This window comes from Mesocricetus auratus, unplaced genomic scaffold (genome assembly GCF_017639785.1).
Source record: "Mesocricetus auratus isolate SY011 unplaced genomic scaffold, BCM_Maur_2.0 Super-Scaffold_100007, whole genome shotgun sequence".
NCBI classification, from domain to species: Eukaryota; Metazoa; Chordata; class Mammalia; order Rodentia; family Cricetidae; genus Mesocricetus; species Mesocricetus auratus.
In genome coordinates this window covers 90,372,047-90,396,588 of record NW_024429191.1, presented here as the reverse complement: position 1 = coordinate 90,396,588, position 24,542 = coordinate 90,372,047, and the positions used below count along the sequence as shown (strand labels likewise).

The 24,542-nt window shown below is 49.9% G+C and overlaps 1 protein-coding gene across 5 annotated transcripts in view; it reads left to right on the top strand.

The window, feature by feature from the left end:
- Positions 1-24,542, top strand: part of Slc39a11 (solute carrier family 39 member 11) — a 431,298-nt gene that overhangs the window by 354,383 nt on the left and 52,373 nt on the right. For all 5 annotated transcript variants that reach the window (XM_040750017.1, XM_005069965.4, XM_040750015.1 and 2 more), the window contains exon 7: positions 7,378-7,447. In XM_040750017.1, the coding sequence (XP_040605951.1) occupies positions 7,378-7,447 (70 nt within the window). The remainder of the gene's footprint in view (positions 1-7,377; positions 7,448-24,542) is intronic.

Genomic DNA, 24,542 nt, shown 5'->3' with positions numbered 1-24,542 from the left:
TACTCCCTTAACGTTCACCCCACCGTTGCGCCAGCAGACGCATCTTGTCAGGCCATTCGTTGTTGTGACTCACAGGGGTCGCACTGAGTCTGGCTGATGATAACCTGTCCCTTCCCGCAGCATACACCTTCCAGCACGATGAAAGCTTCCAGGCCAATACCAGCTGGGTTTCTCCATGTCCTATGACTCAAGTATATTTTAGCTTCAGCAGAAAGTAGAGGCAGATCTGGGAGGTGTTGGGAGCGAGGATGAATATAATCAAAATACATACATTGTATGAAATTCTCAAAGGATTGATAAAGTATTGTTTTAAAAGGCAGGATGATATAATGAATTTCATCTTTCCCTTTCATATACAATCAGATTCATTTCTTCCCCCAAAATACAAACTATCTTCTCCTTAAAAAATAGTAGGTTGTGTAACTATTGTATGACTGTTTGTTAGTTTCAAACGAGAATGTAAAATGAAGCATTTTTATGTGCCTTGAGTCTCAGAAGTGCCACTGAGAAATGGGGTTCAGATATACGGAGACGGTAGCGGCAGACACAGTAAGAATACTAATGAGGATCTAAACAGAAAAAAAAGAAAAGAAAAAAGAAAAACCTCAGACTAGAGCTGGGCACAGCAGAGAAAACAAGACAGCATCCTCCAGCTCCCTGTGCCTCCAGGGCTCACCAGAGTGCCCGCATCCCTACAGCTGCTGGGAGGATTAGTGTTCATGGGACCAGGGTACTCTCTGAGTTCTGGCCCCTCCCTCCCAGTTCCTCTGGGTGTTAAGAGCTCTCTGGACAGCTTCCCATTATTCCAAGTCAAGGTACCAGAAACTCTCCTCACCTCTCTGTGCCCATCAGTTCCCTTTAAACCTTGGGTTGATGCCACTCTGTAAGTTTCTCAGACTTCAACTGGGCATGACCAACATGACCATGGCCACGTGGGGCCACCTCAAAGAGAAGGCTGGCTGCTACCTGACACCAGGTGCCAACACACTGCTGAGCGGAGCTGTAGATGGCAGGTTACCTTTCTTCCCCACTGTTAGTCTCCTGGTGAAATACTGATACTTCTAAGAAAAAACCGTGTCCTCACCCCAGAACATGTTTGGGTTGCTGCTTGACCTTGAGGTAGCGATGTGGAACAGTGATTGAGGCTTCAGACTATTTTACAGCCTGGTTTTGGTTTTGTTTTGTTTTTTCTTCTTCTTCTTCTCTTCACGCTGTGGTGCAAGTCAAATCCAGGGCATGATAAATGAACCTGTATCTGGGGTTATTCATCATCCTGAAGGAACTGCCAGGGCCTAATTTCATTCAAGAGTCCTCCAAGGATGTTAAAAACAAATCCTTCCTTCTCATTTTCTTCAGGTCAAGACCATAGAAATTACAAAACCATAACTAAGGCCCCCTGTTCCAACACATTCAACAGTCATTTAACAGCCATGTAGTGATTCCTCATGCCCCCACCAAGAGGGGCTATACTTGTGATGGCAAGGCTCTGGCCTTACGCTGTGAGGTGTGTGTGTGTGCACACACACATGTGCTCGTGCGCACGCCTTGGTACACATGTGAGTGGATCAGGCCAGAGGACAACAGAGGCTGTCACTCTTCAAGAAAATTCTTTTTTTCTTGTCCCATATTTTCTGGCCATAGTTTAACTAATTTCTCCCTAACTAGATCCTCAATGGCCTTGGGAATGACTCAGCCTGTCCATTCTAAGTCACTCCTCCACCCCTGGGGCCTGTTGTCATTGCTAGCAATGGTATTGTTTGCCAGTGGTGGCCATGTTTAATATTTATGAAGCCTCCCCAGGAAATGTTAACCATTGCCTAAATTTTAATGGTTTTCAAATTGAGGAGAAGCCACAGAGGCTCCTCTGATTTCCTGTGTGGCCTTTATGTTGACATTTTCTGGCCACAACTTCTAGAACTAACATCATGCACACTTAGACCGGAGGCCCAGCTGGAGAATGAACAGGCACACAGTGAGGATTTGCAGGGGCAGGAGCTGGGCTGTGTCATCACAGCAGCACACAGAGGAGACACTGAGCCCTCAGTGACTGAGGGCCCTGGAGTAGTTCCTGTGGGAAACTACCCAGGGGGACTGTGTTTATGAGCAGTGTGAGCTCTGTGGAGTCCATTGGGGGAACGCAACAGCTCTATAGTCCTCATTCCTGTTCCCACCCAACTGGGATGACCACGTCCTATTTCAGAAGCCTCACTGTGCCGAGACTTCTGGGTACCCAAGCCCCCACCACTAGGAACACAACCAGGCAAGAACAGAAGGCTGACTGCACAGAAGCCGTTTCTGCCCTAGAAGGGAAGGCAGCTAAGCCAAGAGGACGTGCATCTCCATTCACCTCATAGTGTCCCTCCCCAGTCCACCCATCCCCAGCCTCTGTGAAGGACAGCTGCTGTGGCCCTAGTGTTTGTGGCCCTCCAAAATCCATATGGTAAAATCGTAACCTGTGTGATGGTTTAGGAGGCAGGGGCTGGAGAACCAGGATTAAGTCTTCAGAATGAAGGCTTCAGGAATGAATTGATACCTCAAGAAAACCCCTTGGCTTGAGGACACGTTGAAAAGGTGTCTCCATTTATAAACCAGTAAGTGTCCCTCCTCTGACAGGAAATCTGTTGGTGTCATGATCTTGGTTCTTCCACACTTCAGGAGAATGAAGTGGGAACTTCTTTTGTTTATGGGCCACTCAGTCTGTAGTATTTTGTTATAGCAGCCTGCTGCAACTAAGACATCCGTCAAAGTTGAAGTCACATAGATGTTGATGTTTGCAAGACTGGGAAGAAAGTATTGCAAATTCTGTCCCATGCCCTTGAAGCCAAGAGTCGGTAGAGCCAACAGCAAGGAGAAAAGACACTTCTCCTTTTTCCTGGACTTGGGCTACTTAGACTTCTGGGGTGTTCTGGAATGCTTTGAATTTTTGTTGGAGGTGCTGATCGCTGGCATGAAAAGAGATGGGATTTCTAGAATGTTCAAGCACTGGCCATGAGCCCTAGAGAATTTTAGCCAATTCTAACTTTTCCCAGGTCAGTTGCTGTTAGCAAGTTCACCCTGTAAGCAAAAAAAATGACTCTCTTTTCAATTCTGTAAGAACTTTATGTAATGGGGTAGGATCCAAGATCGGGCCTGTCTCAGCCAAAGGCCCTCATTGCTCTCTCTCTCTCTCTCTCTCTCTCTCTCTCTCTCTCTCTCTCTCTCTCTCTCTCTCTCTCTCTCTCTCTCTCTCTCTCTCTTTCTCTCTCCCCCTCTCTCTCTCTCTCCCCTCTCTCTCTCCCCTCTCTCTCTCTCTTAGAGAATTTTGTACAATACATTTTGATCATATTCACCCCTCTCCCTACTCCCCCCAGATCCATCCCGCCTTCCCTACCCACCCAGCTTTGTGTCTCCCTCCCCTTAGAAAAACCCATTGAGTCCAGTTTGTGGTCTTCACTGGAGGGCGGTCTACCTAGTAGGGGCCACAGCCTTGAAGAAAACTGACTCTCCCTTCCCCATCCCCTATCAGCTGTCAATTCCGCTTTAGCTAGGGTGGGACTTCCTGCCCACCTCCCCTCCCCATGCTGGGGTTCTGTAACTCTTGTGCATGGTGTCTCAGTTACTGTGAATTCACTAATACGACTTCCCTGATGTTTTTGTATAGTCATCCACCACCTGAGGCTCTTATGACAAATCTTTCTGACCCCCTGAGCCTCAGTAAGGAAAGGGCAGTGGCAAGGGACAGACTGCTCTATCCGGGTCTCAGGGCAAGGCTGTGGTGGCTACGGCAGCTTTAGCCTTGGTGCTTGGCTTGCCTTCCGAGCACCCTCCTCTGCAGTCAGCCGCCCTCACTGGTCCAGGCAGCTTATCTCCTCCTCTCTTTGTACGGGTGGGCGCTAATGGCAGAAGCTCCCTAATGATGTATTCCAGGCGCGTGAGCATCTCGTCTTAATTACCTCCCTCATTTGCACTTTTGGTGGAACACCTGGGGTAGGAGTCGGCATTTTGACTCCCTTCCTTTCCCACCAGCGGTCCCCCCTTCCATCTGTTGATTCTCTCGTTTATGTTCTTTCTGCGCGTGCAATTGGTCTTAGCTTCTCATTCATTTAACTCCCGAGATCACCTCCCACCTTTAAGCACAGTACCTAAAACCTTCTCTCCACCTATTCCTTCTTCCCTTGCTTAATCCAGTGGGAACCTGAGCTCGCCACGCTCAGGTCAGCCCCATGCTTTAGAGGTCTTTAGCTGTGGCTGGCTTCCTTTGGAAACCGGCACACAAAGTTCTCTAGTGGATGGCCCCCTGCTGGTAGTCTGCCTTAGGTGCATAGCTGGCCTGGAGCAAAGCATTCAGCCTGCTGGAAATGGAGCTGCAGAAGCTGGTGTTTGGTGCCTGGGACTGGGTGGGGCGGCGGGGGGGGCCACGAGCCCAGGCAACAAACTGGTTATCGAATGGCATTCTGGGAATGATGACAGATGGCGCCATAAGTTCAAGACCAGTCCACCCCTCCACAGCTGGGTCACTTTGCTCATCCTTTGTCCCCTCCCAAAGCACCAGTGAGCATGCATACGTCAAAGTGCTGGGCTGTGTCCTGGCTGAGCCACTCTGGGGGTGGGGTTATTTTGATGATTAACTTATGTACCATTGCTTTAGGCTGCTCTGTGATTTACATTAAAGTAACTGATTAGGAAAAAAAAAAAACATTAACAGAGGAACCAACCAGCTGTTGTTTATGGCTATAAAGAGCGATTTTCCCCCAAAGGGAAGTATGGAGTCTGGGGGTCAATAAAAGCCTTAGTCCTTTCCCAGTTTTTGACACCTGTCCTCAGCTGGCAAGAGTCTCCGGGAAGATCCTTGTCCCGACAATGCAGTGTCACCCGTGGGAGTGGGTTGGGGGCCTCAGGAGTGCTGTTGCACCTCCCGGCAGAGGACAGCAGTTTGGCAATGCCTGGGTGGCATGAAGGTGGAGGCTCTGTTTTCTCCTGGGTGTGGTATGGGCAACTCTTCAGGGAGAGGCTGCGCCGGACCTCAGCCCTCCACACTGCAGCCCGGACCTCAGCCCTCCACGCTGCAGCCCGGACCTCAGCCCTCCACGCTGCAGCCCGGACCTCAGCCCTCCACACTGCAGCTTGTCCCGAGCAGGGGTAATTTCATCCCTGCCTGCCCCATGTGGAGGCTTGTCAGAGACACCAGGCAGATATCACTATCACGTCCGTCTAACCCCTGCCTGGGATGGCGGCTTCCACTCCAGATGTGAACACCTGGGGAAGAAGAGGAAGAGAAGACAGCTGTGGGGCGGGGCCCAGGGCTCTGGCTCTCAGAGCCTGAGTCACAGTGCCCTGTCACCTTTGCCCTCTGCTCCAGAGCCTGGAGATGACAGCCACAGCCTGGCATGCTGAGGACCCTCTGCCCCCACCTTTTAAGGAGAAGGACTCTAGAAGATGAGGATTTTGAAACAAGGCCCTAGCAGGTCGTCTTGGAGGACACCCTGGACAAGTGGGCATCGGCATACAGGCAGGTTCCTCAGAGACAAACTGAAGTGAACAAACTATAAAAACAAAATCTATTCATTTCAGTTTACACACGTGAGTGTTTTGCCTGCATGTGCATTTGTATTCCTGGTGACTGCAGGGGCCGGAAGAGGGCATATGATACCCTGGAACCGTGATCCGTCACATGGGTACTGGAAATCAAGCCCGGGTCCTCTGCAAGAGCAGCAACTGCTCTAAACCACCGAGCCAGCTCTCCAGCCCCATGAATGAAGTTTCAATAAACTCGGTTTTGAGGGCTAGGTATATAGCTCACTGGCAGAGGGTTTACCTGGCCTTAGCAGGACCCTGGATTCCATCAACAGTACCAAAACAAACAAACAAACAAATCAGTTTAAAATAATCTGGTGGCCTGGCCTTGGCTTAGCTGGTGGCCTTGGCCCTGACTGACTTAGCTGGCTTCCTTCCCCGTAGAGCTTGTAGGAAGGAGTGCCTTGGTGACTTCTGTGTGGCTCGCTGTCCTGTGTAGCGTGTGTTCTGGGGAAGCAAGGCTAAGGAGTCTCCAAGCCATTTTGTGGTCTTAGGAAGAAATCTCCACCCTCCAATCCCCCCCGCCAAACATGTGACTTCAGAAACTAGAAATGGCCAAGGCATCACTCCAGCTGGGACCTGGGGCTTTCCCCCACTTTAAAAGGTCCTAGAACTCTGTATTGTAGGGTTAAGATACTTGGTGAGAAACCGGAACCCCAAATTCTCAACCAGATTGCCTATAGCAACACAGGTGTTCTGTGACAGAGCCACACAGGAGAGTGGACCTAAAGGTAAACTGAGGCACCCAGGAGTCATTGACAGCTTAGCAGGTCACTGCCGCCACCCCCCCTCGCGCCATGGTAGCATCTGGCAAACCATACTGAGTCTTAGGTGAACTCTGCCCCTCACCTGGAACAGCCCAGACTACTTATTCTGTATGCCTCTAGGACTCTGTAAAAATGCTCCAGGGTAGCTCAAAAAGTCCTTGGTCTTAACCCAGACAAGTATGGGGATTCTTCCTGCTTGGATCATAGGAGTGGCACTCCCCCTGTGGGGGGCAGAAGGCGTCAGTGGGTATGGGTGCAGTTCAGGGGGTACAATCCGTCCTGGTGGGGGAGACATGGTGTCAGGAGCCTGAGGCAGCTGGTCACATGGCATCCATAGTCAGGAAGCAGAGGAAGGTGACTGCCTGTGCTCGGATCACTTCCTCCGTTTTCATTCTGGGCACTGGCCCTGTGTAAAGGCACCCCCCCCCCAGATTTAGGGTGTGTTTTTCCACCTCAATTAATCCAATTGAAATAATGTCTCTGGGCTGGGCATGGCGACTCAAGCAGATCTCTGTGAGTTCGAGACCAACCTGGTCTACATAGTGAGTTCCAGGACAACCAGGACTACATGGAGAGACCCTGTCTCAAAGAAAGAAAGGGGGAAGGGAAGGAGGGAGAGAAGGAGGAAGGGAGGGAGAAAAAGAAATAATGCCTTACAGATATGCCCAGGGAATTTGTTTCCATGGTAATTCTAAATTCTATCATGTTGGCAATCTGTATTTGCTCTCTCTCTCTCTCTCTCTCTCTCTCTCTCTCTCTCTCTCTCTCTCTCTCTCTCTCCCCCCTCTCTCCTTCCCTCCCTCCCTCCCTCCCTCTCTCTCTCTCTCTCTCTCTCTCTCTCTCTCTCTCTCTCTCTCACACACACACACACACACACACACACACACACATTTTCTCTCTCCCACACATCAAACAGGAGGCAGACTGGAGTTGATGAACCTAGATTTAAAAATGTCACTGTTAACATTGACTGTTACTTGCAGCCTAAAGCAGTCCTACCCGTTACAAAGATGGCAGTAGAAGTAACTCCTAACCTAGGGACTTGTCTCTATTTCAGAGGGTCTCGCTGTCGGTGTAGGATTTGGAGCCATAGAGAAAACTGCATCTGCCACCTTCGAGAGTGCCAGGTAAGCCAGCACATGGGGCCTGGAGCATGGCCCTCACAGCCCTTGGTCCTCTGCATTTACTCGGTACCTGGGTCAGATGCTGGCACAAGCTTGCTGAGTGTTCTCGGCCCCATCATGGCAAGAGTGATGACATTAGAGGAAGCCCATGTGTGAGTGAACTACTCAGTCAGACAAGTGGGCTTGCACAGTCTTCCTCGCATGAGCTGGCTAACAGATAGCCGCTCTGTAAATGAAACCAAGACATAACAGCATGCTGCACTCCAAGCAAGAGGTGTATAAAGACGAAGGAGAAGGGTTGGTTAGCAGAGGCAGCGATCAGTGCTCTAAGTGGCTCCTTCCTTTCGGAAGCCTTCTTTTCTCTTGTCACTGGGCTTTCCTGGTTCCCCAGTTTTAGACTGCCTTCCCAGAGGGCTCTGTGGCCTGTTTCTCCACCCATGACCCATTCTTACATGTCAGTGTCCAGCAGTCTGTCCCCGAAGCGTCCTCTCTTCTTATCCTATGCACACTTCCCCAGGCAGCCTCCTCTTCTTACCCTATGCAGCCTCCTCCACTTCCCTGACCTGTTTTCCGTCTACCTGCTAGCACTGCCTACTTCTAGCTCCAGCCTAAGCCTGAGCTTCTTCCTATGGACCTGGCTGCCTTCCAGAAACATCTCTGGACAGGTGTTTCTTAGAGTCTCCGTGCTGAGTGTCTCAGAATTGAGCTTTGCTCTCACCGTCTCTGTCCTGTGGGCCCTGTCCCTCCTCCAGGGTCGAGTCCATCAGCTTGCATTTTGCCTGCTAAGCCACGCCCACTGTCCTCCCCACTGTCTAAGCTCTCCCCTTTCTCTCCACCACCTGACCTGGTGAGCTCTTTCTCTCACTTAATTCCATCGAGTCTGACAGGGCCTCGGTGTGATTATGGCCTTGTCATTTATACCTTTATACAAGGTTTCACAAACCTCACAAAGCCATGACCACTCAGTTCTGCAGGCTGAAGGCTAGCATTACAGAGAAACTCTGCCTCAAAAAACAAAAACAAACAAACAAAAAAGAAGAAAGGAAGGAAGGAAGGAAGGAAGGAAGGAAGGAAGGAAGGAAGGAAGAAGAAAGAAGTGTGCTTGCTCCATGAAGCCCCAAACATGCAGGGGCACTTGACATGCTCTAGGTTGAAGCATGTCCTACTTTTAGCTCATTCTTCCTGCCTCTTGGACTCCTAAGTAATTTTCACTTTAGCCTCATGGTGAAAATGATACCCTTTTTGTAAAAATCAAATCAGAAAGTAGATGGGGGAAGGAAGGAAGGACCTTTAGAATGTAAGAAATATCACCCAAAGCAAAACAAAAATAAACAACCAAGGGCTGATGATGAGTCATGACATCCACAGACTACTCTGCTCCCATGTCCTGGGAGAGGGCAGGCTTGGCTCTCTGTCCTCAGTCGCTTTGAACTTGGCTTCATCAGACCATGAGAACCTCGGGGTCTGAGAGCCCCAAGGAGCTGACCTTACGAGCATTCAGAGACCAAACTCTCCCAGAAACGGGAGACCACATGTGCCCCAGGAGACCAGTGACAGCCATGTCCCAGGCTCTGTCTGGTGGCACCATGGCCCCATGACTGTAAGCGTTTCGTCGGGATGGGTCAGGACAGGATGGAACAGGAGTGGGTCAGGTATTCTGGCACTCGGGAGTCACAGAATACCCAGTGTTACACAGCTCAGGTGGAAAGGTATCCTGGAGCTCGGGAGCCAAGGATACTGAGTGTTACACAGCTCAGGTAGAAAGGTATCCTGGAGCTCGGGAGCCAAGGATCACCACAGGTTGCAGTAAGCTTGGCAGCTTACAGCCTTGCCTCAGAGAAAGGCTTCTCCGGTGTGTCAGCTCCACTCCGGCAGGACAGGGTCTTCCAGCTGGGGATGTTCGCCTAGTGTAGCAGTTTTTCTCTGCAGGAGGTTTCTCGGGCGAAGTTGCTACAGTTCAGCTCTGCTCCTGGAGAGCCGAGCGGAGAGCAGGGAGCCGGGCGGGAGCAGAGTGTAACAACTCCGCTCTGCCAAGGAAGGTTTCCCGGGCAAGTGTTACAGCGCTGCTCGCTCTGCTCTGCTCTGCTCTGCTCTGCCCAGGGTCGCCTCTGCTCGCTCTGCTCTGCTCTGCCCAGGGTCGCCTTTGCTCTGTCGTAGCCGCAAAAGAAGATCTTCACCCGAAGCTCATCCAAAGGTGTTTATTGGAAGACAGCTGGACCAGCCAAGCTGAACATACACAGGGTTTATATAGGGGTTCCTGGGGTTGGGGAAGTTTTTCCAGGGTAGGGATTGGTCCGATTTCAGTGCTGAGCTCAGATTGGCTAGAGCTCTGCTCCGGGATTGGTTACTTTTTTACACAGGATTAGGGTCAGATTTGGCTCTGGTTTCAGGGCCAAAGTGTGCTTCTTTCTCTGGTCCTTTTTAGCCTTTTGGCTCCAATTTTAGGGCCAGGGTACATTTCTTTCACTGACTCTGATTCCAGGGACAAAGTGTGTTCCTTTGGCACTGGTTTTAGGGTCAGGGTACATTTCTTTGGTTCTGGTTGCAGGGCCAAAGTGTGTTTCTTTGGCTCTGCTCAGGGTGTGTTTCTTTGACTGGTCCCTTTTCCCTACATTCCCCCCTTTTTTGTTTAATAAAACTGGGGTTTGGAAAAGGGGCGGTGTTATCATTAGACTACTTCCTGCTGAATGGGGGCGTCGAGGTTCATGGGGCAATCTTCATCTTTGTCCAGATGTGTCCAGGTGTTGTAGCTTTCTGGTTCCTTAGCTAGGGGCTGATAACCCTGTAATAACAACTGGTTGAAAGTTTGGTTAGAAATTTTTTGAACTTGTGGTTGAAGGAATCTAGACAAAAAATTTATAAGACAGGGTGCCACTAGTAGAATTAAGAAAACAGAGAGAAGAGGAGTTAGAAAAGGTAGCATCCAGTTCTATATTGGATTATTAGTGATCCACTGGCCAGAGCTATCAAGTTGTTCTTTATATTTTTGAAGGTCTGTTTGAAGTTGTTGAATTTTATCCTTTACTATTCCTGACTGGTTAACATAAAAGCAACATTCTTCCCCGAGAAAGAGGCAAAGTCCACCTCTTTCTGCTGTTAGTAAATCTAGTCCTCTCCGATTTTGTAGTACTACAGCAGATAGGGAGTCTATCTGACCCTGAAGGGTGAGGATGGTTTGAGCTACCTGTTGGAAATCCTGGATGAATTGTGAGGAAAGCCTATGGTACATCGTTAGGGAAATAGTTAATCCTGCTGTTTCTGTGGCCACACCTGCAGTTATGCCCAGAGCTGCCAGGAGGGGTATGATCTGAATTGCTCGCTTGTCATGTCGTCCTGCTATAAACTTAGTGATGGGAATTGGTAGGGGCTCTTCACCAGGTATCACTCCTAATTTAGGGAAGAGGAACACCAGGGTACATGTCCCAGACCAACTGGCAGGCAGGCAGTGGTATACCTGTGTGCCACAGAGAATCGACGCATTGTGAATGTTTGGACATAGGGGCTGTGTGGTAGTATTAAGCGTTATGGTATTGTTGCAGTCTTTAGAATCTAGAATGCCCACAAGGTGTGTTCCTGCTGAGCTAAAGCAGTCTGAGATACCGAAGAGAGAGATGTGGGAGAGATAAGGGGTGGTAGTAATGTTTGGCTCAGAGCAGTTTAGAAGTGGCAAAGTGGGAAAATCTGTTAAGACAATGGGTGAGGCCACAAAGGGTGGTTGTGAGTTTGACCCAGGAGGGACACACAACCAGCATTCTTCAAAGCGGTTAGGCAAGACATTATTTAATAGCTGGTATGTAGAGATTAAGGTTTGAAATAAGAGATGGTATGACAGGTTTAGGAAGGAGCTGCCATCCGTATACCATGTATAGGTGGCTTGGGGTAGAGCTCCCTCATGTATATGTGTAGGATGAGGTAGTAACTCTTCTAGGGTCTCAATGTAAGAGTGAGATGGGGAGTATTTTGAGACTGGTTGGGGGAGAAGATTTGAAATATTAAGAGGTGGGCATGGCTGAAAGGTAAGTGTTGTATCCTCTACTAATGCTACCTGAAGGGAGAGAACTCTGGAGGGGGTAATGTTTGGAGACCCTTATATGTTAGAAGATGGGACAGGTGGTGAGGAGAGAGGACAGTAGTAGGAGACCCAAAGGTTAACTTCTTTGATTCTCGTATGAGGAGTTCAGCTGCAGCCAGAGCCCGCAGACAAGGTGCCCAACCTTGGATAGTGTGATCTAATTTTTTGATAAGTATGCGACTGGTGCAAAGGAAGGTCCCAGTTGGTGACCCAGGACCCCGAGGACATATCCCTCTTTCTCAGTAACATAGAGAGAGAAGGGACGCGTTAAGTCTGGAAGGTGTAAGGCTGGAGCCTGTAGGAGGGCCTGTTGAAGCTGACGAAATGGCTTGGTAACAGGTGCAAGGAGAGGCTCATGTGATGGGCCAAGGGCTGCCTGATACAGAGGGCGAGCAAGAAGGGAGAAGGAAGGAATCCAAGAACGTAAGAAGCTGGCCATTCCTAGGAAGGATAAGATTTCATCCTTTGTGGTGGGGACTGTAAGTGATTGTATTAGGTTTTTTTCTATCTAGGGTAATAGCCTTATGAGTTGGAGTAATAGTTAGTCCTAGGTAAGTTACCTGAGGAATGGACAGCTGGACCTTAGAGGGTGATACCCTATATCCTCGGCTACATAGAAAATTTAACAAAGTAGATGTGTCGGCCTGGCTTATTTCTAGGGATGGACTACAAAGGAGAAGGTCATCTACGTACTGTATCAACTTGGATTTTGGGAGAGACAAAGAGAATAAATCAGAGGCTAGGGCCTGACCAAATAAATGGGGGCTGTCCCGGAACCCTTGAGGTAGGACTGTCCAAGTAAGTTGTGTAGAAATGTGAGTGTCTGGGTCAGTCCAAGTAAAGGCAAAGATATTTTGTGACTGGGGGTCCAGAGGAATAGAAAAGAAGGCATCCTTGAGATCAAGGACAGAGAAATGAGAAGTTTTTGAAGGGATGGTGGAGAGTAGAGTATAAGGATTGGGAACTATAGGATGAAGGGGCACTACTGCTGAGTTAATAAGTCGGAGATCCTGAACCAGGCGGTAGGTTCCATTAGGTTTTTGACTGCAAGTATGGGGGTGTTGAAGGGGGAAGAAGTGGGGCAAAAAGACTTTTTCTCAGGAGGTCAGAGATGAGAGGTTTGAGTCCCCTGAGACTTTGGAGTGAAAGTGGGTATTGAGCCTTAGTTATATATTTGGCAGGGTTTTGTAGTCGGATGATTAGAGGGGTGTGATGTTTGGCTATAGAGGGATTTTGGGTGTCCCATACCTGAGGATCTACCTGAGAGGATGGTAAGGGAAGAAGTGTGTCAGACTGTGTGGTTTGTAGGAGGAGGAGAAGGGGAACAGCTGGCAAACCTGAGGCCAAATGGATAGGAGGAGCAAAAGAAATGGAGGCTCCCACTTTGGCTAAAAGGTCCCTTCCCAGCAATGGGATGGGACAGGTTGGTATCGCTAGGAAGGAATGAGTAAGGGGGATACCCTTGAAGATACAGTTAAGTGGTGGGGTTTGTTGGGCCTGATAGGGCTGTCCTCCTACTCCGACAATAGAGGAACAAGAAAGAGTGGTTGGTCCCCAAAAATTTGTCAAGACTGAAAAAGTGGCTCCAGTGTCCAGGAGGAAGGAGATAGGCCTCCCTGATACTATGATAACTACCCGAGGCTCCCTGTCAGAGATGGCGGTGGTCAGACCAAGGGAGCTCGGGCCCCATCGTCAGTCATCAATGGCCAGGCCAAGGAGGTCAGTTGAAGGGCGATCTGGGATTGATGTCCCCATGCTGTCAGGAACATGGGGGCAATCAATGCTCCAGTGTCCCTCTTGATGGCACCTTGGACATGGTCCTGGTGGTTTACGAGGGTTTGGACAGGCCCGGGCCCAGTGGCCTTCCTGACCGCATTTGAAACAAGGACGTAGGAGCCTTTGTCCTTTGGGAGCCTGGGCTTTTGTTTTGGCTGGCCAAGAGCTTTTAGCCATCATCAGGTATTTTTGTTTTTGGGCCTTTTTATCCCTTCCATGGTACACCTTGAATGCCACATTTAGGGCTTTTGACTGTGGAGTTAAGGGGCCCTTTTCTAGACGTCTGAGTTTGGCCCTAATATCAGGGTAACTTTGGGAAAAAAAGTAGGTCATAAGGAGTTGGTTTCCATCTTGAGTCTCAGGATCCACATTGGTGTATTGTAAGAGGGCCTTTGTAAGACGGTCTAGGAATTGGGATGGGTTTTTATCCTTGTCCTGGATGACCCTTTGGATCCTTTCATAATTTACTGCTTTAAGAGCAGCCTTACGGAGACCAGCCAGGAGACAAGTTAAAAACCGCTTCCTAGCTAGAATGCCCCCTGGGGTATTGTAATCCCAGTCAGGCTCCTGGTCAGGAACTGCCATAGATCCAACTGGGTAGGTATCATCAGTTTGATGGATGTCATCTGTATAGATTTTAGCCTGTTCCCAAACTCGCCTGCGTTCCTCAGGGAGGAGATTGTTGGTAAGAATCATGTAAACATCATGGAAGGTAAGGTTATAGGACTGGGTAATATACTGGAATTCTTTAATAAAGGTGGAAGGGTTGGCACTATAGGATCCCAATCTTTTGTCTATTTGGGAGAGTTTAGTCAATGAGAAGGGGACATGAACTTTGACTAAGCCATCCACCCCAGCAACCTCTCGCAAGGGGTGAACTGGAGCTGGTTTAGGTTGGGGAGGTAAAGGGGGTGGTCCCTTAGTGGAGCGGGACTGAGTAGTGGGAGGACTAGGGACTGTTGGTGGTGAGCTGAAGGAGGGTGCCAGTGAATGCTGACTAGGGTGACTTGTCACTGAAGAGGGAGGAAGGGAAATCGGAGGGGCCAGCACAAGAGGGGGAGCTGAGGGTTTTGTTCGACAGGGAGAAGGCTCATTGGCTGGATCAAAAGTAGTAGAGGGATCATCTTGTTTAGACTTCCTAGCCAAAAGGAGTTGAGTGGGAGAGCATGAGGCACAGAGAGAAGGCTTAGAGCGTAGCAGAGAGAAAGCCTGGACATAGAAAATCTCCTTCCATTTCTCCAATCGCTCACAGTAGTTGTAAAGGTCCCGAATAATATTGGGATCGAGGGTGCCATTACGTGGCCATTTGGACTGATTATCTAAATGGTATTTAGGCCAAATTTTATTGCAAAAGCGAATAAGTTTAGAACCCTTTAGTTCAGGTGTCAGGTGTAGAGACTTGAGGTTTTCTAGGAGGCATCCCAAGGGGGAATGGGAGGGTACGGATGACACGGTTCCCATGGATGAGAAGGAAAAGGTCACTGCAGCCTGTAGTCAAGGGCGTCCCCAGGACTCAGGGAGGACCACCGAAAGAGGACCAAGCCGTTCAGAGGGTCGTCACCCAACTCAACGGGGGTCAGGCTTAGCCCGGCTAAGCCAGAAGAGACTCGGCGCCTGGTACCAGGGCTTTTCTAGAGGCCAGAAGGCGTGAGACGGAAACCGAGCTCTAAAAGGGTCTCATCCAAAGGAAAGGGTCAGGATTGGAATCGTAGAAGCCGCAAGGGCCTAGAGGAGCTGTGCAACGACAGCCAGCTCCAAGGGAGGAGGTCAGGAAGGGACGCAATGACCCGGTGGGGCCTAAGGAAACTGCAGGATTGCAATTTCAAGGGTGGTAGGATGGGGTAAGGTAAGGAGGGTCAGCTGTAGCCTTAAGGGCCTTGGCTGGGGTACCTCCGTCTCTACAAGTATCCCTGACTTAGGGAGCTGAAACACCAAATGAAGGGAGACTTACCCAATCGTTGATGGTGGATGTAGTGTCAAGCGATTGGTGAGCTGGAAGGCGAGTCTGCTGCAGGCCAACTGGAGATGAGAGATAGGGTCCCAGTGCGGCTCAGACCACGAAGGGGAGCACAGGCACCAGGAGAGCCTATCCAAGTCACGGGTAGACTGAAGATGAGGGATAGGATCCCAGTGCGGCTCAGACCATGAAAGGGAGCACAGGCACCAGGAGAGCCTATCCCGGGTTTCGGCACCAAATGTAAGCGTTTCGTCGGGATGGGTCAGGACAGGATGGAACAGGAGTGGGTCAGGTATTCTGGCACTCGGGAGTCACAGAATACCCAGTGTTACACAGCTCAGGTGGAAAGGTATCCTGGAGCTCGGGAGCCAAGGATACTGAGTGTTACACAGCTCAGGTAGAAAGGTATCCTGGAGCTCGGGAGCCAAGGATCACCACAGGTTGCAGTAAGCTTGGCAGCTTACAGCCTTGCCTCAGAGAAAGGCTTCTCCGGTGTGTCAGCTCCACTCCGGCAGGACAGGGTCTTCCAGCTGGGGATGTTCGCCTAGTGTAGCAGTTTTTCTCTGCAGGAGGTTTCTCGGGCGAAGTTGCTACAGTTCAGCTCTGCTCCTGGAGAGCCGAGCGGAGAGCAGGGAGCCGGGCGGGAGCAGAGTGTAACAACTCCGCTCTGCCAAGGAAGGTTTCCCGGGCAAGTGTTACAGCGCTGCTCGCTCTGCTCTGCTCTGCTCTGCTCTGCCCAGGGTCGCCTCTGCTCGCTCTGCTCTGCTCTGCCCAGGGTCGCCTTTGCTCTGTCGTAGCCGCAAAAGAAGATCTTCACCCGAAGCTCATCCAAAGGTGTTTATTGGAAGACAGCTGGACCAGCCAAGCTGAACATACACAGGGTTTATATAGGGGTTCCTGGGGTTGGGGAAGTTTTTCCAGGGTAGGGATTGGTCCGATTTCAGTGCTGAGCTCAGATTGGCTAGAGCTCTGCTCCGGGATTGGTTACTTTTTTACACAGGATTAGGGTCAGATTTGGCTCTGGTTTCAGGGCCAAAGTGTGCTTCTTTCTCTGGTCCTTTTTAGCCTTTTGGCTCCAATTTTAGGGCCAGGGTACATTTCTTTCACTGACTCTGATTCCAGGGACAAAGTGTGTTCCTTTGGCACTGGTTTTAGGGTCAGGGTACATTTCTTTGGTTCTGGTTGCAGGGCCAAAGTGTGTTTCTTTGGCTCTGCTCAGGGTGTGTTTCTTTGACTGGTCCCTTTTCCCTACAATGACATCTTGATATCAATTCCGATATCCCTCTCTGCTGTCACCGGCCCTTTCTGCTGGTCTCTGTGAATATTCCTCAAGGAGATAAAACAAAAACATTTGCAGCACAGTCCTCCCTGATTTACATCACCCCTCCATAGGTCTCTAGAGCTGGGGGTAGGGCGCCAGGCCTCAGTGGTTTCAGCCCTATGAGCCGCTCTGTTATACAGACATCACTAGGTGTTTCTTAGGTCCCCACAGGCCACTCAGCCCTGGTCACAGCCTGGGGACAGAGTTGTTGGAGATCTGCTGCCACCATGGCTGCCACTACATATACAGACTTTGAAGGAGTATCAAACTTGAAGCCAGTGAAGGAGGGGAAAGATGCCTCCTCCAACCTTCAGCCCAGCGCCCACCATGGAAACTCCACATAGGTTTTACCAGTTGACTTCCTTCCTGATGCCCGTATCCTTGCTCTTGCATCATAAACACAGAATGAACTCCCAGACGAGGCTCGTTGACCCTTGCTGCTTTAGCTCATGCTTTAGAGCAGTGACTCTCAACCTTCCTAACCTGGAATACAGCTCCTCGTGTTGAGGTGACCCCCAAGCATGAAGTGATTTTCCTTGCTACTTCCTAACTGTAACTCTGCTAGTGTTATAAATGGTAATCTTGATATCTGATATGCAGGCTATCTGATATTCAGGCCCCGGTGAAAGGGTCATTCGACCCCACAGGGGTCATGGCCCACAGGTTGAGAATCGCTGCTTTAGATGGATTCTCATGAGAAGAAAGGGAGTGAGTGGCGGGTGAGAATCTGCCCTCTGGCAGCCACAGGTTGGGGGAGGAGAGCTTGATGAGCTGCAGATAGGGCAGGCAGCACCTATGATCTTTGAGGCTGCAGAGGCCTGTGTGGGGCTTGTTCATACAGTGAGCTTGAGGGGGGTGGCTTCCAATTGTCCCCTCATGCAGGGACTTCTGAGCCTGTGCTGTATGTGGAGTCTAGAAAAGCAGGCTGCAGGAGCATCCATGTGCCCTGCCAGGGGCCTGCCTTGGATTACCACCTGCAACTTATGGAAGTGCCCATAAAATTTGGGGTCTTTATTTAGGGTCTAAACGAAGCACTGGGTGAGTTCAGGAGACTCCAAACAGACAGGGAGCAGGTGCAGAGTCCCTACCCAGTGCTACCACACCCCACCTCTGCTGTCCTGGGTCAACACAGGGGACATTGTGGTTTCTCCAGCAGTTTGTCTAAGAACTGTGGTTGTGTTTATTGTCATATAGTTGACTACGATCTCCTTTCCTTACATAGAGAGAACTAACAAGAGAGGTGGGGGGGCACTTTTCAGCACCCATATCAGGCAGCTCACCACTGCCTGTGACTCCAGCTCCACAGAGCCCGAGGGGCTCTTCTAGCTCTTCAGATGCTCATCCACCCATCTAAACACACTCACACACGTAGTAGTAATAAGAAGAAGAATATAAAATCTCTTCTAAAAACACTAAAACAAAAATAAAATAGAGACAAAAATGAATTAACAGAACAAACTACCACCAAGGAAAAGTCACATCTGCAAAACTATAGGTGTGAAAAAGACACCAAATCCACGTGATCATCCTCCACCAGATTCTCAGTATTGAAAGAATCAGAGACCATGGGACACACAGTCCAGGTCAGGCCAGAGAAGTTGCATATTAGGTGCTGTCCTGATTGGGATCCCAGAGACATCAGGAGAAGTTGACAAAAATCTAAATCTGCTGTGCCATGTCGTTCGTTAACAGCAATGTCTCACTGATGAAAACACACCCTTTTATGCAGACATTAAGAACTGGGGTACTCGGGGGCTGAAGAGATGACTGTGTTGAAAGCGCCTGCTGTGCAAGCGTTGCAGCCCAAATGCGGATCCCAAGCACCCACATAAAAAGCAGGGTTGGGCAGTACACACCTGTAATCCCAGAGTTGAGGGCTGGAGACAGGTGGGTCCTGGGGGCTCCCTGCTCAGCCAGTGTAGCAAACAGTGCGAACCGCAGGTTCAGTGAGAGATGGTGGTGTCCCTGAACCCCCCCCGCTGTACCGCTATGCACGCACATACACACAAAAGAATTCAACAACTGGGTAGGAGGCCTGCAGTGTGTGTCTGTCTGGTCTTGGGGCTTCTCCACATAGCTAATCTAAAGTAAATGATTTATTTTGAGGTTGCAACAATGAGGATCCTTTTTAACATTTAGCGATAAGTAGAAATCCAGCCTTCAGACCGTAGTTCTGCAGCCAGCCAGGAAGATCTGAAAAGACCCAATGCAAACGCTGACAAAAACAAAGCAGACCCTCCAGTTTCCCCTCCCCCCTGAGGTGGGAAGCCGCTGCCCCGCAGAAGGGATGTTTTATGGAAAGGGGAGCAGACTGCAGGACGTGAGAGGCATGCATTTTTATGCACCTGCAGCATGAGTTCAGATGGTTTAAAGGCGAAGCGTGGTGGAACTGTGAGGAGAGAAGCTAAGACTGAAATCCTGTGGGGGAACACCGTGTCTCTTTTTGAGGCTCGTTAGGAACACGGCCGAAAAGTGAGCAGGGTGGACAGCAGGCACTGTAGACTGTATATATCCTGGGTGATTCCTTTCTTAAAACCGGAGTGTATCTTTGTATGTGTGAGTGAGGGTGCGTGCTTGACACAGCGTGCCTCTGGAGGTCAGAGGCAAACCTCAGGGGTCAGTCCTTGTTGTGTGACAAAACTTTTTCCTGGGGAGACACAACACACGCCTGCTCTCCATAGTGAGGGAGTCCACAGCAGACCAAAGTAGACATACCACCAAAGTCCAACTTGGTGCCTCATTTAGGTTTACTGGGATCACTTACAGGAACAGGATCAAAGACAGCTGTATCATCAGCATGGGTGACAGCTCACATATCACTTACAGGAGGACAGGTGAGGGGTCACTTATAGGAACAAAGACAGGTGCATCATGCTCACAAAAGCTGGGAAACCTGGAGCGCACTGCACAGCCACAGGCAGCTTAACAGGTTGGAGCGTTTTCCAAGTGCCTCTGCTCTAAACCCTTTGGAGGCAGCTCGGCTGGTTTCTGCTTTCTCCAGGCAGCTGGTTTGGCCTCAGAGTCTCCTCACAGCTCTTCTCCCCTGAATCTCTTCTTGACAGTTCAGCTCAAGTCTTTGCCTCGGAGCTTCCGGAGAAGTGGGAGCTTAGCTTTCATTGCTTACTCTGGCAGGGAGGGGCCCCTGGCCTGGTGAATCTGCTCAATTTCAGGGACTTCCTGCAGCTATTTTGAGTTGTTTACCTTCCTGTTCCAAGAGCTTCCCTGGCTGATAGAATGTTTCAGTCTCGGAGGAAACTGTTACATGACACTTCTTTTCCTTTTAACTTAATTGAAACAGTCTGGTTTGTTACTGCATATACTAGGCTTTAAGGAGTCTGCCTCCCTCTGCCTCCCATCCTTCCAGTCATGCTGGGATGACGAGTGTGCTACCATGCCCTGCCTTACATGTGACTCCAGGCCCTCCATGCTTGCACAGCAAGCAGTTTCCCCACCAAGCTATCTTTTCAGCCCCGAAACCTTGTCCTTTTTAAGCACATGTGCTAGTTTCCCAAAGTTGACTGTTGCCGTGCCACAGAGTCATTATCATTCGGGTCATTATCATCCAGGCCCCATTATCAGACTTCTGTGTGACGTTGTTGATCTTCATTAACAGAAGCAGTAGACAACATAATTTGTGAGTGGGCATTTAAACCCAGAAGCTGTATTAAGATGAGCACGATCGATCGACGCTGCAGGGAAGTGATGGAAACCAGACCATCTAGGAAACTCAGAACAGGGTGAGCCTTTTACAGTTGTGGTGTGAATTCCAACCAAGTGTAAGGGCAGCCAACTGGGATAAGTGGAGATGACGCTGGAGAATGTAGTTAAGTAAAAGCTGCAGAAGCCCCCAGCGTGTTCTCCGGGCGGATGGACAGATGCCATCAAGATAGAATCCCCTTGTGCTCACAGAAGAGAAGCTAGAAGGATTCTATGGAGGCAGGTTGGAGACCAAGCACATCACCCACCCAGTGGCCTGAGCCCCACCCAGTCTTGGTTCAGACTCTCGACTGTCTAAGCTAGGATGGCTTGAGGAGGTGGGAAGGGGATGCGGGAGCCTGGGGAAGGACTCTACCACAGAGCAGATGTTTGCTGAGCTCTACGAACAAACTTCAGGAACCCTGAAAAAACGAAGGGTTGCAGTGCCCAGGAGAGGAAAAAGGAAAACTCACCAGAGGGGGAGTTTAACACAGACCACAGACGTTGTTAGTGTAGAAGGGGCATCTCGAGATCAGGCGTCAAGGAGCCACAGTGGGTTGTGGGACCGAGAAGGGAGAAAAGGAGTGCTGACATGAATCATGGAGTTTTCCAGCACACGTAGACTGCTGCCCTACAACAACAGTGACTGTAAATGGTCCCATCCTCTGTAGCGATGCCGGCAGTTGCCAGCCAGCCTCTGCAGGAAGCAATCATCATTCTGCAAAGGTCTGTGTTGCTGAGCTGGATGCCAGTTGAGGTGGCTGTGTTGTCAAAGCATCCTGTGTGTCAGGAGTGGGGGGGCAGAGAGGACACCGTTCGGGAGTCGGTTCTCTCCTTCCGCCATCTGAGTCCTGGGGATCAAACTCAGGTCACCAGTCTTGGCAGTGAGTGTTCTTATCCACTGAGCCATCTCACCATCTCTCAATGAGTTTTTTTTTTTAGTTCTGACTTCCCATGGGTTCATCATTATTCTCGGGGGATGTGTGCAAAGACTCAGCTAACCAGGTTTGGCTCAACACCTGTCTCTGTAATATATTTTTACAGAAGCACAGATAGATTCATCATTCTCGTTCCATGCTGTTTCTGGCTCCTCGGCTACACTGGCTGAGTGAGTAGTTGACACAGACTGCTTAAAGCAGAGCGTATTTTCTGACTCTTCACATAAACTTCATGGACTTAGAGGTAAGTCTACGGACATAGCTTTGACCCAAGTTCACCATTTTTAGCCCTTAGGCACCAAACTGTCTCTTCATGACCTCATGGGGCCTGTTTGCATCTTAGAGTGAGAGTCTCACCTCTCAACTGTGTGTCAGCCTTCACCACCAACAGAGGAAAATAAAAAGTCATTATTACAGTAAGGTACTTTCTTCCGTTCCCAGCATTTTGCTCTGACCTCCTAAGACAGGAGACATAAAGGCAGGAGGCACCCAGCCTAGAATCGGTGTGTGGCTGCTGCCACCAGGTGCTGGTATGCTGTTACTGCTCTTCTTGTCTCGCCCAGTGTCCTTTCTGAATCAGCCGGTAGGGCAGCTTTTCCTCTAAAATCATTAGCCAGCATGGATATAATCCTATCATTTTTGAAAACTGAAGTAGGAGGATTTTATAAGGTCAAGGCCAGCCTTGGCTACATATAAATTACCAAATGAGTCAGCTACCTAGCAAAACCCTGTTTCAAAAAGGGATCAAAGGCTAGCCATGGATGTGACTCTGTCAGTAGAGTGTGTGTCTATCATGCACAGGGTCCCGGGATCGATCTCCAGCATGGAATAAACTAGGTGTGATGGGGCGTGTCTGTACATCCCAGCACTTGGGAGGGGAAGGGGGGAAGATGAGAAACTCAGGGCCATCCTAAGCTATGTAGTGAGTTTGAGGCTATCCTGGGGCACAAGAGACACTGTCTTAAAAAAAAAAGTGTCCCCGAGTCAAGGAGACTCAGATAGTCATGAGCAGCCTGTGGGCCAAGGGAAACATGGCTTAGCTTTGATTTGCTTTCTGATCTGGTCCCCCTGGTGGTTTCTTTTGGCTTCAACCACAAAGAAATTCCGAAGACCATATGTCCTGGGGGAGTTTGATGATTAAAGCGATTTTCCTTTCGTAAGTACCATTAAGAGGAGACCACACCCACATCCCTCACTTCATGGTGAACATAATTCAAGCCAGCAGGGAGAGCAAAGGCAATTCATGCTTAAATTAACACTGTGCGCCACACTCCCATTTCCAGCCTGGGTGAGGGGTGTTTATAGGCTGTGAGCTCCTGGACAGATGGGTTCAACAGGTGTCCTGGTGCAGGGCCATGCAGAGTGGACAGTGCTGGCTGGCCACAAACTGACCACATACCTTGAACAACCCACAGAAGCACGTACCCCCAAGGGCTAGTTACATGCATTTCATGCTGCCTGCCCAAGCTGGCTACTGCTGCCCAGTGTCCAAATACTTAATCAAGGATGTCTGGTGAGTTAGCCTGCATTCAGAGCTACTTGCTAAGTTAAGACCAACTTTCAAGTTTGTGTCTGCTAGCATATCAAAGAATACAGATCATAACTGACATAAATATTTTCCTTTGGCTTATAAAATGCAAATGTTGCTGGGCATTGGTGGTGTGCACCTTTAGTTCCAGCACTCGGGAAGCAGAGGCAGGTGGATCTCTGTGAGTTCCAGGACAGCTTCCAAAACAATACAGAGAAACCCTGTCTCAAAAAATAAAAAGATAAAATGCAAATGTTGCTATATGACCAATCATAAGACAGGAGTCATTAATTAACCATTTGCTTAGTTAAAAAAAAAGATGATGTGTTTTTTTCCCTGGTTCAGTGGATCACATAGCAGTATATGATGTCTCTATATGCACAAGTCCACCTGCCTTCAGGGACATCCCAGGGAGACTCTCTCTTCCTCTGGGTTGTTGATCTTGGGCTCTCCCTGCCCTCTGACTTGGGCCTCCCTGAAAGTGTTCTCCAGGCTGGGGTGTGACAGGTGAGCTAGCACGAGGGTGCGCTGGCACGAGGGTGCGCAGGCACGAGGGTGATGAGCAGGCACGAGGGTGCGCAGGCACGAGGGTGAGCTGGCACGAGGGTGAGCTGGCACGAGGGTGAGCTGGCACGAGGGTGCGCAGGCACGAGGGTGCGCTGGCACGAGGGTGCGCTGGCACGAGGGTGCGCAGGCACGAGGGTGATGAGCAGGCACGAGGGTGAGCTGGCACGAGGGTGAGCTGGCACGAGGGTGCGCTGGCACGAGGGTGAGCTGGCACGAGGGTGATGAGCAGGCACGAGGGTGCGCTGGCACGAGGGTGAGCTGGCACGAGGGTGCGCAGGCACGAGGGTGCGCTGGCACGAGGGTGCGCAGGCACGAGGGAACGCAGGCACGAGGGTGAGCTGGCACGAGGGTGCGCAGGCAACCTCTCCTCTTCACAGCCCTTCACTCACCTCCACTACCGTTCTTTATCTGCACTCGAAGATCCCGCTCTCAGTTTCACCTAAGTAAGCAAGTCCTTCTCTTGAATCCATCAAACGGTCATCTCTGGAGTTCTAGGGTGGTCCACAATCCCTTTCCTTCCGTTTTTTCCTTTCCAGTCCACGGTGGCATTTGAAGATGGCCCACAGCGCCCCCATGTGGTGGTCTGGCATCACAGCTCATTAGGTGAGGAAATAAGGGGAGATAGACCTCAGAAGGCACTTGAGACGATTCTCTGAATTGGTGTTGGGCTTAAAACAGAACTTTTACCTGTACTCTCTTCATACAACTACACCCCCTGTATTTACTATCTGTCAATCTTTCTATCTTTGCCTATCTATGTATGTGTCTTTCTGTCATCCGTGTCTGGAGGAGTTGGTAAACATTCCCTAGATGTTTAGTAAAATAGCATTTTTATAGCCCTGCTCTCTGGCTCTGAGCATTTCACACCTCATTTAGTTCATCACAGAACAGATTCATCATCATCGTTACTCCTTCTCCCAAGAATTAAAATAGATCTTTCGTGTGCCGCTCTGTGAAGCGACCGATAGAGCAGGAAGCCACTCTAATCAAGGAAGGCAGAGGTGTGGGGGCCCAACCTCAGAGCCCCCCAAAGTCTATTCGGTTTTCGTTCTGTCATTGTGACACATGTAGTGTTTAGGAACGTCAATAAGATCGTTTTATTTTATGTGTACGAGTACTTTGCCTGCATGTGCCCACGGAGGTCAGAACAGGGCCTGGGACCTCTGGAACTAGAGCTGTGGATGGCGGTGAGCAATTTCTGGGAACTGAACCCAGGTCCTCTGCGAGAGCAGCAAGTGCACTT